The sequence below is a fragment of the Vigna angularis genome, chromosome 2, assembly GCF_016808095.1.
Source record: "Vigna angularis cultivar LongXiaoDou No.4 chromosome 2, ASM1680809v1, whole genome shotgun sequence".
Taxonomy (NCBI): Eukaryota; Viridiplantae; Streptophyta; class Magnoliopsida; order Fabales; family Fabaceae; genus Vigna; species Vigna angularis.
This window is the reverse complement of record NC_068971.1, coordinates 266,445-283,080: the sequence shown is the minus strand read 5'-3', so window position 1 is coordinate 283,080 and position 16,636 is coordinate 266,445. Positions and strand designations below refer to the sequence as shown.

Sequence of the window (16,636 nt, the reverse complement as noted above, 5' to 3'; positions counted from 1 at the left end):
AGGCAGTACATGGGCTTCAAAGTTTTGGGCTGTGTGTTCAAGCCCAAAGAATCTCTACTAAGCCCAGCAGTCTTAAGAAAACAATAACACTGATTAAAAGAAATTGGTGTCATTTCAGAATATGGTTTTAAATATAAATAAAATTCATATATAATTTAAAGTTGCTGGAAAGAATTATCAATTGTGAAAAGTTGATATATATTGTTTAAAGAAAATAATTATCGAAATTGATTTGCCTTCTGTAAATTGACACTGGTTGAAATAAACTCTGGAATATAAAACTTTTGAATTTTTGGCATATTAAACTTGAAATAAAAAATATCCAAAGATTGTTACTCTAACTTCACACAAAAATTGTCATTATATACATGTTTCAGTCCATAACTTGATCATCTTACTTTTTATTATTGTTTCAATTGCATCTTTACAATAAGTTGCTACTATAGTTAGTTTGATGTTTGCTCTATTTAAATAAAATTCAACAAGTGATAACTAATCTTGCACAACACATATTAACATAGCCATCATTAAACTTGCAGGAGTCCAACAAAACAATTGAATAACAATATATTCTAATATCAGTTAAGTAGTTTTTCTGACTGAATTTTTTAAGGGAACAAACATAGGAAAAATATGAACTACAGTCACTTGCAAAATATCATTTTTTTAAGTACATTATCACTTTTGATAAATATATCTAATTTGTAATTTATGATTTTATGCACGCCAAAAAATTTATATCAATTTTATCTCCCATGTTTCTTACTATAGGATACAAAATAGGTTAAGTCGAAATTGGAATGAGTTTAACCACGCTTAAATTGATTTGAATTAATTTTGATCCTTGTTAACATAAATGACATTAAGTCTGCATTGAGACAAATGGATATAATTTCAAGTCGAGCTGAGTCAATTAGAGTCCATGTTGATCTTGTCCATGTTAAACCATGTTGAGACAAATTTGTGTTTGGATGAGTTTGGTGGGATCCAAATTCAGCAATGTTGGGTGGGTTTTAAGTTAGGTCAAGTCAGAAAGTGTCAAGTTGGGTCGAATAAGGAGTGTCCTGTTGGCTGCCAAACTAACGTCAAGTGCACCAGTCATAGTGTAGCAGGTGATAAATATTATTATTTTTAAGGGACTTGTCCAACACTTAAAATCTCTTGCACTCTAACTCAATTAGATCACAAAGTTCACAATCCACAATCAACTCTTTTTTTATATTTTTATTAAACAATTGATGTGCAAGGAAATGTAACATAGATTATTTATAATTTGTTAAGACTTTAGTTCATCCACTTCACTCTCATACCTTGACAAGCATCTCAATTCCATATTTATGCCAAAATCAACTCATAAACACACTCAAATCTTATCCCTAAAGCCTTTGAGCCTATGATAACTCATTAAGTTTCAATTCTTTGAATCATCGACAAATAACCATGCAATAAGTTCAAAAGTCCAAGATTACCAATTAATCAAGTTCTATTCATAGATACAAGCATCCATTAGGCATTCAATTTCAAGTCTAGATTCTAAATATATTTCTCAACACCTCAAGAATTACAAATCAAGCATGAGAGCAATTTACATCAAGCATTAAGCATGAAAATTGAATACTAACATGAATTGAAAAAACATATATCATTAATAGCACAAAATTACATAAGAGGTCTATGTTTTACTACTAATCTCAACAAATAAGAATAACACTCCATGGTGGAGAACTTAGGATTCTACAAATTGAAGAGATAGGGAAGAAATGAAAATCAAAGAAGATGCAAGCCCTCTCCCAAGGTTCTTGGCAGTTGCTTCATGCTCCAATTGCGTCTCCCTTTCGCCTCAACACCTCCAATCTGCAACACATCTTCCTCTTTAATCCCAAAGGGGGAAACCACCATGGATGAAGAAGGAAACCCAAGGAGGATAGGGAAAGGTTCCCAACACTTTAAACAGCCTCCAAGAGCCTTTACCAAGCATCCTAAATGATTATATTTGTGTAAGAATGAGGAATATCCAAAATTGTCACGAAAACATAACTAAATATCCACTTTCGTGTATCATGACTGACAAACTTGGTCAACGACTTCATTCTTACACAACGAGTCCCAACAACTCGAATACTGCAAGTTTAGGCGGTCAAAGTCGTCCAATGAGTAGCCAACTCACCTAGTGAGTCAGCCTGACACCCAATGGTGATTTTCTGGTCGTCCAAGGGTGGTCCATGGCAACATAACCCCATAGGTGAGTCTTTTCTTCATGTTTGCAGCATTGGGTGCGATTCTAGAGTCCTTGAAGTGGGTATTTGTCTAAAAATCATTATTTCTTATCCAATCATCCTTCATTGAGTTCGAACTTGTTTTTGTCCACCAGAATTGCTACCTATTTCCTTATCTCACACGCTCAAAGAGAAATTAGAGGTAAAGCAAACATATAAACTAAAACACAAAAAAAAAAAAAAACATAAAAGCACACTAAACTTTGGGACAAAACAAGTCAAAATTATGAAAGAGTTTTTATTTATTTATGAAAATACACACATAAAAGACATGTAAAATCAATTGTTATCATGTTCTAGGTTAGGCTTATCCAATAAAATCCAATTCAATTGTATCCAGATGGAATGAAATAAGTTTGATTAGGTTGAGCCAAGTTGAATTAGATCATATTAGATCAAATTGGATTCAATTTATACTTTTATATCAAGATGAACATACCAACATCGAATCAGACAAATCAAATCAAACTTATTATGAGACAGTTGATCTCACATTAAATGAAATCATATTGAATCAGACAAATCAAATCAAACTTATTATAAGAGTGTTGATCTCACATTAAATGAAATTATTTAAAATTAAATTGATTTTACGTCAAATTTTATTAAATCACATTCGGCTATCAAATTAACTTTAACCAGCTAAATTAAGACTATTCAAATTTCATCATATAAAAAACTACAAATATAAAATTTTAAATTCGATTTATTTCATTAAATTAATATTAAATCTTAATTTTGAAAAATCTAATTCGTAATCATCCTACAAGTAGGATACCATGCTCATTTCAAGAAACACAAAAATGAATTAAACACCACATGAGTGCTCATTCTCCAACTAGCCGTTGTGTGATTCTCTCGTTAGTGCAATGAATATTTTTCCAGTCCTGTCTCCAATCAGTAGTAATACATCCGATCACACATTTTAAAACTTGTATCAAACCCTTAAAATACTAAAACTTGTCCAATTTTTTCTATGATTTCCCTGTTCATCCCTACCATTCCTCCCCGTTCATCGCTAATCACGTGCTATATAAAGTGTTTGTCGTTTTATTGGAATTTTTCGAACAGATCAACTCATTGATTATACACTAAAATATACAATGACTGTGATCATCACAGCCTACTGTGCACATGAATAAAAATTACCTTAATCGTAATAAATTAATATAACTGGAAATATACTTGCGTGTTTTAATCGGCAGAAAAATTACAACTCTTAAAAAAATTATTTCTGATAATTTACTGCTACATTCATTCTAACACGAGGAATAACGTAACAAAAAAACAAAGAGAACCCTAGAGTACTACTTAAGTTTTTTCTTGGAAGTATGCATGGAATATTTGTTATCCAAGCAAGAAAATAATAAGCACAAGATGCATGCATGGAGCACGCATATGTTTACTACACAAAACAAAAAGCATATCCTAATACTAAGTGGATATTTGTCCTTTTAATTACATGCTTTTTCGGATGTTTATTTGTTTAATTTTTCTTCATTTGTAAGAAACACAACGGATTAAAATTTGGTAATAACTCGTGATCTCCACCATATTTAAATAAAAACTTTATGACCCAAATGAAGATTTTCATTAAATTATCAAACCTCAAAAATCCATTTTTACAGAATCCAAAAATAGATGTTTTGAGTAATTTACTTAGGTCAAAAGATTGGTAATTGGAACGAGCTATCATGTGGCTCAAAGAGTGTAGGAATTAATAAGTGATCAAAAACGAAAAATCGCCATGCTTCCTTTCGAAGAGATTGACGATGAAAATATGGTATATAAGATTTGAATTGGCACGAGATTAGACTTTGATTTTTCAGCTGCATGGTATGGATAAGCTTAAGACCTAAACAATATAATTAACGTGATTTCCGTGATTTTTTTCACTGGTTAATTAATTATAGAACGTCTAATGCTAAGCAATCTCCAAAAAAGTTATGTAAAACATTGCTTCAAAACGCAAATAAGTGAAGCCAGCTTGAATTTTGGAGCACCCACTTTGGATTTTACGTGTTAATTAACTCTAATAAGTTATTGAGAGTTTAATTTGCTTGATAATATAATTAAGTTTATTGTAATCAACCAAATGGTTAAATCTTTTGATGCACGGAAACTTGAAGCAAGTGATAAATTATTAAGTATGTATTTCAAAATGAGAACGTGAAAACGAGATGGAGGTGTAGAGTGTAGTTTATAATGAAGAGTATCCTCAATTATGTGTGATTAATGAAAAGATGCACATGGAGTTTAGCATAATTGGTGGTGTTGAAATATGAACATCTCTACGTGGGAATTCAACATAGGCAGCCAAACTATATACTCAATTATTAATCTAATTGATGATTTATTACATTTTCCCACACGATTAGATCATGATCACAATTTTTTTCTATTTTTTTTCAGTGCATCTTTTTAATATTTAACTTTACCATTGTATCACTTTAAATTTAAAATATATTTTCTAATTTTGCTAAAGAAATATATATATATATATATATATATATATATATATATATATAATTCTTCAATTTTTACCATTTTCTATATTCTAATCAGACCAAATTAGAAAAAAATTCAAACTCTTTGGTGGTGACTTATATATCAACCAGTCTGGCATGAGGTAATATATGCATAGCTCTTGATATTGTAATGCTAAATTAAATCTGAAATGAGTAATGAAATTCAACGCTTATGCAGACGATGAAACGAATCTGTCATCACAAAATTTTAAATGGTGAATTTTGATGAAATTTTTATATTATTTATTTCACTCTGCAAAATATTCTAGTCAATACAATAATTGTCTTTATTCATGTCCAACTTTTAGCTTATTTTTTTCTTGGTATTTTTACCTTTTTAAATATCAAATTAGTTCTTTCTATTACAAAGACCAGAAAATCATTATATAAGAGACATTTTCAAAACCCGTACATCCTTTTTCTCTGAAAACGTAATTCTCATAATATCATACAATTTCACATTAATTTCTCACTTTACTTCAGGATATCATGACGAACAGAAAATATCATAAATATATATCGTAACACAATGATTGACTTTGCGATAATTATGATAAATTTAGATACTATTATAAAGTTTGCCTAACGAAGTTATTGCACTATTTTCCTAGTTAGTGACTTGGGAGTGTTTAAGAAATATTAGTCGTATATATATATATATATATATATATATATATATATATATATATATATATATATATATATATATATATCACTAAATTAAGTGTAGCTATACTGACTTTAAATTAATGGATTATTCAGTGTTCATAATTGCAATAACCTTTTACCAGTATACCTAAACCTGAGAATTATGCAAAAATTTAGGTAAATCGAATGGTCCTCTGAATGACTTTAACATAATTACCTCCTCCTAAAGTTAAACTCTTTCTTTGACTTTATCTAATTTTATCATATAATATAGATAGATCCTGTACTATATAAATATTATAATAAGCATAAAAAAGGAGTTATGAACGACACCCCATCCACTTTTTTGCCACTATCACATTATTCTTCTGAAATATAATATTTAATTATGGAGTTGAATTTAAAAAAAATTCCAAATCAAATATATTGATTATTTATTTCTCCAACAATCCCCACAAATTCAATGAAACATCTAGACTTCAGTTTAGAGACGTAATATTACACGCCATTGACTGCAATTAAGAACAAAAGAAAGAGATGTAAGAAAAGCAATAACAAGGTTCTTAATTACAACATGCATGGTACAATGGTAGCTAAAAGCACATGGGGACATATGCAAATTTGAATTGTAGATCACTTAAAGTAAGTCTTATCTATGATTTAGGATAATTAATGTATAAAACAATTATTATTTCATTCGCGCATTTTTTTTCTTCCCGTTATAATAAAAAATAGTTTGTTCTGATTAACACTGCTTAATCACACAATGTAGACTTAGTTTTGGTAAAAGAATATTTGTTTAATATATAATAATCTGTGCAAGTGCAACTGGAGCTATAATAATTTCATAAGCGCATCACATGCATTAGAATATCTAATAAAAATTATATTATGTAAAACTGTTTATTATTTTATTAGATGAATGTACATTCTAACTTCCATTAATTCCGTGTGCATATACGTTTCACTTTTGAAAAAGTTGCGTCCCTTTTTCTACAAAGCCGACACTCATTTATCAAGTACTATATTTATATCGTGTAAATAAAACTATTTAAATCTTACTGCTAATTAGATACATATATAGCCATTGATTGATTTTCTCAAAGTTAATAATATCATTCCTATGTTGTAATTTTTATACTTTTATCTTCGTGTAGCCCCGCAATTAGCAACACATGTACATTATTATTCAGAAGGTTGTTAGGGTTGCTGCCTGCAATATCTTCAACAAATCAAATGATCACGATACCGTATTAACTTTATTACGTTCCTCTAAACAAAAAGCAATAGAAAACAAGAAGAAAAGAAAATGAAAAAGATGAAAAAAGCATTTTGAATTTTCTGAGTCAAGAGAGGCAACTGAGTAATGATAAGAGAGTAGCATTATTTGGGAGGCTTTTTGCTTATATTGTATAGAGTAGATCAAAAGGGTGATTTAATAGTTAAATGAGTTGTTGGAGTTTAAATTTTTTAAAAACGAGTTAGTTGAAATGGAGCCATATGGAGAAAAATAAGAAAATTGAATTAAGATATTGTTCTTAAAAAGTCACAGGGCCAGCTGGGGAAGCTTCATTTAAGCATTAAAATTATAAGACGGTCTCAACACTGTATGAGACATTTCAGTATAAATATGCATTTGATGTAGCTTTCTTAATCATCACTGAATCATCAAGGATCATATCTTACCATAAACATTGGTCGGAGGGTGCTCCTTCTACTCATGACCGCCGGTAGCTACGGCCCTAGTAAGGGTCGACTTAGGCCTCAAATGGCCATTGCATTGGCCATTGTTCTTGTTTCCTTCAATGTAGCATCCGTCGCTGCTGATGCTTACACTCATTCACCACCTCCGCCACCACCGTATGTCTACAGCTCTCCACCGCCTCCTTCACCGTCACCTCCACCTCCTTATGAGTACAAGGATCCACATTATCAATACAAGTCTCCTCCACCACCTTCTCCCTCACCTCCGCCACCATATTACTACAAATCTCCTCCACCACCTTCCCCATCTCCTCCACCACCATACTACTACAAATCTCCCCCTCCCCCAGACCCATCCCCTCCACCCCCATACTACTACAAGTCTCCTCCACCACCCTCTCCCTCTCCTCCACCTCCTTACTACTATAAATCTCCCCCACCACCCTCTCCCTCACCTCCACCACCTTACTACTATAAGTCACCACCACCACCACCATATCAACACAAGGATCCGTATTACCAATACAAATCTCCTCCTCCACCCTCTCCTTCACCTCCACCACCTTACTACTACAAATCCCCACCACCACCTTCACCGTCGCCACCCCCACCATACTACTACAAGTCCCCTCCCCCACCTAAAAAATCACCACCATATGATCCTTACTACTACAAGTCCCCACCACCACCTTCACCGTCACCACCCCCACCATACTACTATAAGTCCCCTCCCCCACCTAAAAAGTCTCCACCCTATGATCCTTACTACTACAAGTCCCCACCACCTCCTTCACCGTCACCACCCCCACCATACTACTACAAGTCTCCTCCCCCACCTAAAAAGTCTCCACCCTATGATCCTTACTACTACAAGTCCCCACCACCTCCTTCACCGTCACCACCCCCACCATACTACTACAAGTCTCCTCCCCCACCTGAAAAGTCACCACCCCATGATCCTTACTACTACAAGTCTCCTCCACCTCCTTCACCATACCCTCCACACGTGCCTTACTACTACAAATCTCCTCCTCCACCGTCTCCTAAGCCTTACTACTACAAGTCTCCACCTCCACCATCTCCCAAGCCTTACTACTCTCCCCCGGTTGCATATCCTCACCCTCACCCGTATCACCACTCATTGATCGTTAAGGTTGTCGGTAAAGTCTATTGTTACAGATGCTATGACTGGAAATACCCTCAGAAATCGCACAACAAGAAAGCCCTCGAAGGTGCAAACATTACTTTTATATTATTATTATTATTATTTATTATCATTATTATTAATTTATTATGAGACTTTGACAATAGCAATATTTATATAATTTTCCACTCAAACGTGTCATTGTTTGGCAATATTTAACTGTACTTTTTAAAAATATTTTATCTATGACATTATCTTCCTTTCATTTATTTTTCTTAGTCAAACTCATTTTCCTATTTTTATATTGATCGTGTTGTATGTGACTATCTACACTTTACAAGAACATCTTTAAGTCATATTTCACTACATTTTAGAAAACACTTTTCGTTAAAACTTTTTTTCCCTAAATTTTCCATATACATGTGCATTAATACAGTATAAAAATGAAAAGAAATAACATCTTATTGTCTCATTTTGTATTCACAAAATAAAAACTTCCTTTAAAATTAAAATTAAAATGTAATCTTCTGTTATATGTTACATTGATTTGTGTTTTAACTGTGAAATTCATGCATTTTTCACCTTAGGTGCCACGGTCGAAGTGACCTGTGAAGTTGGTAGCAAGACCATAACAGCTTACGGTAAAACTAAGAACAACGGAAAATACAGCGTCACTGTTGACGGATTTGACTATGTTAAATATGGAAGCACAGTCTGCAAGGCCAAACTCCATGCTCCTCCTAAGGGCTCACGTTGCAACATACCCACCAAGCTTAACGAGGGAACCAAGTTGGAGTTGAAGTCAAAGGATAAGTACGAAGTTGTTCTGAAGGCTAAGCCATTTGCTTATGCTCCAGAAAAACCATATGATTGTGAGAAACACAAGCATTCACACAAACCATACTACTACAACTCTCCCCCTCCACCTTCACCCTCACACTCATACCCTCCTTATTACTATAAGTCACCACCACCACCTCCACCATCATACTACTACAAATCACCACCTCCACCATCATACTACTACAAATCTCCACCTCCTCCCACTAAGGATCCATATTATCCTCCTTACTACTACAAGAGCCCACCTCCACCATCACCATCACCACCTCCACCCTACTATTATAAATCTCCACCTCCTCCTCCCAAGGATCCATACTATCCTCCTTACTACTACAAGAGCCCACCTCCACCATCACCATCTCCACCACCACCCTACTACTATAAATCTCCACCTCCTCCTCCCAAGGATCCATATTATCCTCCTTACTACTACAAGAGCCCTCCTCCACCCTCACCATCCCCTCCTCCACCTTACTATTACAAATCACCTCCACCACCATCTCCATCACCACCACCTCCCTACTACTACAAATCACCTCCTCCACCAGATCCATCACCACCTCCTGCATACTACTACAAGTCTCCTCCCCCACCATCCCCATCACCACCACCTCCTTACTACTACAAGTCTCCTCCACCACCATCTCCATCACCACCACCACCCTACTACTACAAGTCACCTCCACCACCAGATCCGTCACCACCACCTCCCTACTATTACAAGTCACCTCCTCCACCATCCCCCTCACCACCACCTCCATATTACTACAAGTCACCTCCACCACCATCCCCATCGCCACCACCTCCCTACTACTACAAATCACCTCCACCACCAGATCCTTCACCGCCACCTCCTTACTATTACAAGTCACCACCACCACCATCTCCTTCACCACCGCCACCCTACTACTACAAGTCACCTCCACCTCCATCACCTTCTCCACCCCCTCCTTATTACTACAAGAGTCCTCCTCCACCATCTCCCGATCCTCATACTCCCTACTATTACAAATCTCCTCCACCACCCATCTACCATTAAGCTTCGAATTAAGCAAAATTGACTACAAGTCATGTAAGTTATTAATCCAAATATATTGAAAAGTATCTGTTTGACGTTCATTTATGGATCTTGAAAATATTGAAAACTTTTACTTTTGCTTTCAGGTTATAGTATTCATTGTGGAATAAAGTCAAGTTCCATTTGGAGCAGAGTTAAGCATCTAATTTGTTGTACAAGTTCTTTGAATAAGGATCTGAATGTATCATCTCTAAGTTACAATCTTCACGATTCGGACGAGGCTGCTTCCATCTATTTGGTTGTCATCTTGCATGTTTTGTTCTTACTAAGTTCAAGAAGCGACAAATGAAAATGAGCCAAGATTCGAAATCTTGATCCTAATGGAGGCTACTCTTAGAAATCTCTTTCATTTGTTTCTTTGTAGATTATCTATCTATCTATATATATATATATATATATATATATTTGATCGTGTAATGATTGCATTCAAATTAATGTGAAATTCTTTTGATTATATATCATCTTTTTGTTGTTTGCAATAAAATTGTTAAAATAATTAACGTAAAATGGAACACAAATAATAAATACATATCTCCTAAACCTCGACCGCATTATTTTCAAAAGCATGTGAATGCAAGTTAGACTACAATGACTCTAAAATAATTTCAAACAACTAATATTGTTACCAAATATTGTCGTAGGATATGTTTAAGAGTCAAATATGAGAGATTTTCGTTCTCAATCCCATCTCTTTATTTTATTTTTTAAACATCTCTATACCCTTTCGCATCTTTTCCATCTCTCTTATTTATGGTTGTTCTTACTTATTCGGAGATGAGATACAAACCAAGAAATAAACAAGAATATAATGCAGAATAAGAATAAAAAAGTGATAAGGATGAGAGTGTGACTTAACAAAGGGTAGTTTAGATATTTAAATGTGGAATGGAGGTGTGAAGAGTATAGAAGAGTGCAAATAGCAATTCTTTCTAAATTTAAACGTCCTCGTTTGGATTATCGTAATTTTTGTAAAAAATTATCTATTTTTTTGTTTAACCTCTTTTATTATTATCTCTATGTTAACCTAAATAGTATTACAAAAAATAAAAACAATCATTTAAATAATTTATTTCAAATCTGTAATACAATTGATATATTTAAACATTTATTTTATATGTGTAATGTAAAATTAAAGTGCTAGTTGTATTAACGACAAGTGACATAACACCCCCCTAGCTTCCATGTATGTCTATTAATAAAGAAAATTCTCATTTTTTTAGTGCATATAATTTTTTACTATTTTATTTTGTAAATAATATTTTTTAAATTAAAATAACTACTTATAATAAATAAATCTACCTACAAAATTATTTATTTATATAATTATATTTTATGAATTTGTTATGATATCATAATACTTTTTATTTTAATAATTACTATGATAATATTATTTGTATCTTTTTTATGATAAAAATTGAAGGCGCATGTATTTCTATTAATTTATACTAATATATAAAGAATTATAAAATTGAAATTATTATTAAAAGATTACTTAAAAATTTCATTTTAATTTAATTAAATATGTAATTTAAATCATGACACTTTTTTCATATTTCAATTTTTTAAAACTTAAAGTATAATGAATAAAACAAATATGCATCAAATTAAGAGATACAAACAAGACAATTGCTTGCTAATAAAACAATCCACTAGATTTAAGTAAATTTTGGGTAGTGTTCAAACCCAGTTGAAAATTATTGAAAAGAAAATATATATATATATATATATATATATATATATATATAATGATTATATATAAACCAGGTGAATACATAGATATAAGTTTTCAATTTTTATAAGAGTATAAAATATTTATTTATATCGAATTTATATGAATTATTTATATTTTGGAGTAAAGGAGATTTTGAGAAATATTAGATTGGAAAGTAATTATTTTTTAGATTGATTTTTGGATTAACTTTTTACCGTTTAAATTTCTTATATGGTTCGTGAAGAATATCATTATATTAATGTTAATTAATTTAGTTTTGATTCATTAAGATCAGTATTAATGGTTTAGTATTAGTGGTTTAATGTTTTATATGTATTTATTTAGATTATTTTTATAATAAATATAATTTGTTTATGTTTAAATTTTGATGTAATAAAAAAATTGATAAATTGTAAGATATAAACATAACTGAAATATTAAAATCATAATAATACCTAATATCACCGTGTTTGGATGGTTAACTAAACATAATTACAAAATTAATCTACATATACAATAAATAAAGTTAACAATGTTTCAAAATAATATGTTTATTACCATGCGTTCAAGTAAAAATAAGTCACAAAAATATAAATAATAACAACATAACAATATGAATAAACTAATTACAGTAAGTGTATAGTATGTATGTTTTTTTATCTTCGTTTTCATTGAAACTGAATTTAAAAGTTCATTTTTATACTATTGTGTATACTATTTACTCATAAATAACACAAAAGATTAAGTAAATTTCTTCCTTAATAAATAAGTTTTATGTTGATAAGAATTTAAAATTTAAATATAAGCTTTACGGTAATCATTAAAATTAGTAAAAATAATAAAATATGTATTAATTAAAAAATAGCTCTACAAAATTTGCCATAATCCATCAATCATGGATGAGGATATAAGTAGGTTAAAAGTATATATGTGAAATACTATTCCTCATATTAAAAGTAGCCTATAATTAATTTCAAACCAAATAGACTTAACTATGTCACTAACCATTGTTCAGAAAAATATGTATCAGTTTTCAATTTATATTTCATCTAATCTAAGAATAATTCCCACTCCATTCCAAATTGCCAATTATTATATTCTTCTACTTTCATTGTATTATATATAGCAATTAGAAATTCAACGAAAATTACTTTGAACAAAAAGACTTGAAAAGACAACATTCCTAACTTCTCAAATCACCTCAAAAAGACTTATTAAACTTCTTCTTTCTACAATCCTCATACAAGTAGACAGGATAATAAATTAAATTCAAATAAATCGTTTGAAGAAATTTTTGTTTATTTCAGGATTTCCCATTAAAAACAATTTGTTGAAATGAACATGTTAGAGAAATAACAAGTAATGTGTGTGAAAATATATATTTTATGAATTTAGACCAATGATATGATTTCTGTATGTTATTAATTGTTATCAAATGAAATTTTATAGAATAATTGCATACTTTCACTTGTAGAATTTGTTATTATTTAGTTTGCAAAATCGAATTACAATGATTAATGTTTACGTCTTATAATGATGATGTAATTATGTGTAAATTTTGTCAAAAATAATACGTTTTCCTTACTCTTGCAATATTTTGTACATTTATACAAAACAAGATTTAATTGATTCAATGTGTTATTGATTACGTCTATGAACCCTATTTTAATAAATAAATATTAATAATCTTTTTATAAATTTAGTTATAAAAATAAATCATCAAAGTGTCATTTTCTGTTGTATTTAAAAAAACTGAAATAAGGAAAACTGATAAAAAGTTATAATGTTTTGAAACATTAATTTCATTATAGTTCCTCCGGAGAATTCAACTATTTCAAAGTCTATCAAAAATCATGTTAACATGTTAAACATGATACCCACGGTTTAGTAGTAGTGAAAGGATTTAAATCACTACTTTAAGAGGTTATTTTTAAATGTTGAAATAAATGTTATCTTAATAATAATTTTTTTTATGAAATATTATCTTAATATTTTTTTTCTCTTTTTTCTTTTCTATTATTTTTTTTTTCTCCTTTTACTCTATTCTCGACTGACATTGTTCTTATTTTAGATTGTTTTATCATTTTATTGTCGTCGTTTTGTCGACATTATTATCTTTTCATTTTTTTTCTTTTCTTTTTCTTGTCTTTGGAGTTACTTTTAAAGAAAATCATTAAAAAAATCAAGACTGAAAACATTTTTATATTTATTTTTATATAACATTAGTTATGTTTAAAATACATAAAACAAAAACTTACATTATATTAAAATGATCAGAACAAATGATAAGAAATATTATAATCTAGATTTTTTAAGAAAACATACCGGAACTAAATTCTAAATTTATTTTGTAGAAAAATAAAATAAAATTTAAAGACAATGTAATGATAACTATAAGTCAAAAAGAACAAAAATAAATTTTGAGAGCATAAAAACAAGACTGAAAAGTAAAAACAAGTCAAGAAATTAAATGAATAAGAAAAATAATGGGCAAAGGAAAAAGAATTACCAAAATAAAACAAAATTGTGCTTAGGAAACTCAAAAATTAATACTCTCTTTGTCATTTCCATGTTTGACTTTTACAAAGTTTTTTGTACATGTTGGTTTTCTCACTCCATAATCACAAATAAAATTCTATACATAGATTATATTAAAACAATTATTCAGTTATTTGTAAATAACTACACGATACTCATTATACCATTGTCAAATACCTATTATTTGATATTACTCGTGATGAGAAATTCACTAAAGAATTTAAATTTCTTAAGTATTCTTCAACATCTTCTTCTTTGATTAAAAACAAGCAAACCACATTTTTTTTTTATTGATTTCAGAAATAATATTTCATTTCATGAATAACTTTCATCTATATGCATGACTGTCATTTCAATTGAAAATCAACTTTTTAACCATATTATAAAATAATAAACTCTATTTCATATCTTCAATAAAAAAAATCAATGTCAATTTATTCTTAAAAACATCATTTTGATTTTGTATGATAAAATTATTTCAATGAAAATCCACCGCATATAACAACACAAAAACAAAATTATCGAAATTCTAAATCTGTAATCTTGTCAAGGAATTTGATAACATTATTTTTTTAAGAAGTGCAAGTGAAATAGGCCTCTTTGAAGGGTTTGCCAAATTACCAAGATGTTATCGTTCACTAAACTAAGTTTAGAAACTCACATTTCATATTTCAGCGTAACTCAAATGAACCATTTTTAAAAAAACTGTCTGTGAAAATAAAAAGAAATGGTAATTCATAAGTAAATTCTTACCATGATAAGGTAGTGCCAACTGTAATAGATCACTTCCATAAGAGTTCATAGAGGTGGACGTATTATCCTTTTTTTTTCTTTTAAATTTTAAATACCAACTATATTAATTTTCTAAATTCTTATTCTCTAACCAGTTTTGGAAATTTTTTCTGACATAACATATTTTGCTTTTTTATTTTCTAAGCTAACAATATTTATTTGAATAGTATGATTTTTGGATAGTTCAGAATTTAGTTATTAATTTTTTGTTAATTTAACATAGTTATAGTTTGAAATTCGGATTTCGATAAATCAAATTTTGAAACGAGTTTTCGTGATTTTGGTTGAAATATATTTCAGAATTTGGTTTTCGGATAGCTAAGTTTGAATTTGAATTATCATGCAGCCAAATTCTGATTTGGTTTTTTGTAATTTTAAACTAAGTTTTGATTATTGGAAAATCAAATTTCAAGATGCATTTTGATTAAGTTCACCAAAATCTATTTTAGAATTTAATTTTTAAAATTTGAATTCTGAATTATTGATTAAATTCATGAAAATTCAAGTCAAAATTCGATTATCTTGAAAATTAAATTTTGATTGGTAAAAAAACCATGTTATCCTATTAAATATTAACTACAACATGCTACTCGGGAGATGGAAAAACAAAGTATAATTTTTTTCAAAAAAATTTCCCAGTTTTGCGGTGGCATAAAAGAAGCTAAATAATTCCTACTTTTATGCCAATTTACGAATTTCTTTTATTAGATTAATATTACCCTATTATAATGCACCTTTGTTTTTCTATATTTAACAAATGAGGGATAAACAAATAAACCGTGTTACATGGTGACATAGGAAGAAAACACGTATCAAAGTTAAACTGTGGCTGTGAGATGTTAACAGAAGACGTCAAAACACTAGTCCTATCCTACACACATATCACATAGCAATGCTCTTTATTTAATATTACTAATCTAATAATAATAATAATTATTATTATTATTATTACTGAGTTTCCAATGAACAGTGAAGGATGAAAGTGATTGGATCCGATGCTCCAAAACTTCACGACCAAATGTAAAAATATAGTTTGTTTTTGGTTATAGTGTCAACAAGCTGGCTTGGTTGCTTTGAACACGCCTAATTATTTTGACAAAAAGCATAGAAAATAGAAAAAGGAAGATGCAAGAAGAAAAAGAAATAGAGGTAAGAATAAGTTGGCACATTGGTGTCAACAGAGAGAGGGACTTGAACCCATTCACCATCCACCATCATTATATCATTACCATTACTTTTTTCAAAAGTAGATGCCAATATCAAAATAATTTAATGGCGAATAAAAATATATAAAATAATTTAGAGTGATTATTAATTTGCAAAAATAAAAAAAAGGAGAGAGAAAAGGTAAATGTTCTTAATTGTTCCCCGCGT

The 16,636-nt window shown here is 30.2% G+C and overlaps 1 protein-coding gene across 1 annotated transcript; it reads left to right on the top strand.

Moving 5' to 3' along the window:
* The first annotated feature begins 7,097 nt into the window (after positions 1-7,097).
* LOC108321686 (extensin-2) lies at positions 7,098-10,677 on the top strand. The gene is made up of 3 exons (XM_017553506.2): positions 7,098-8,388; positions 8,888-10,215; positions 10,308-10,677. Exons 1-2 carry the CDS (start codon positions 7,173-7,175, stop codon positions 10,180-10,182), a joined length of 2,511 nt encoding a protein of 836 aa, XP_017408995.2. The 5' UTR covers positions 7,098-7,172; the 3' UTR covers positions 10,183-10,215; positions 10,308-10,677.
* Positions 10,678-16,636: the final 5,959 nt, after the last annotated feature.

Bases quoted from the DNA above. Each gene is read 5' to 3' on its own strand.
- LOC108321686 (XM_017553506.2), top strand. From the start codon at position 7,173: ATGACCGCCGGTAGCTACGGCCCTAGTAAGGGTCGACTTAGGCCTCAA. The intron at 8,389-8,887 runs GTGCAAACATTA...TTTTCACCTTAG, and splicing joins CAACAAGAAAGCCCTCGAAG to GTGCCACGGTCGAAGTGACC.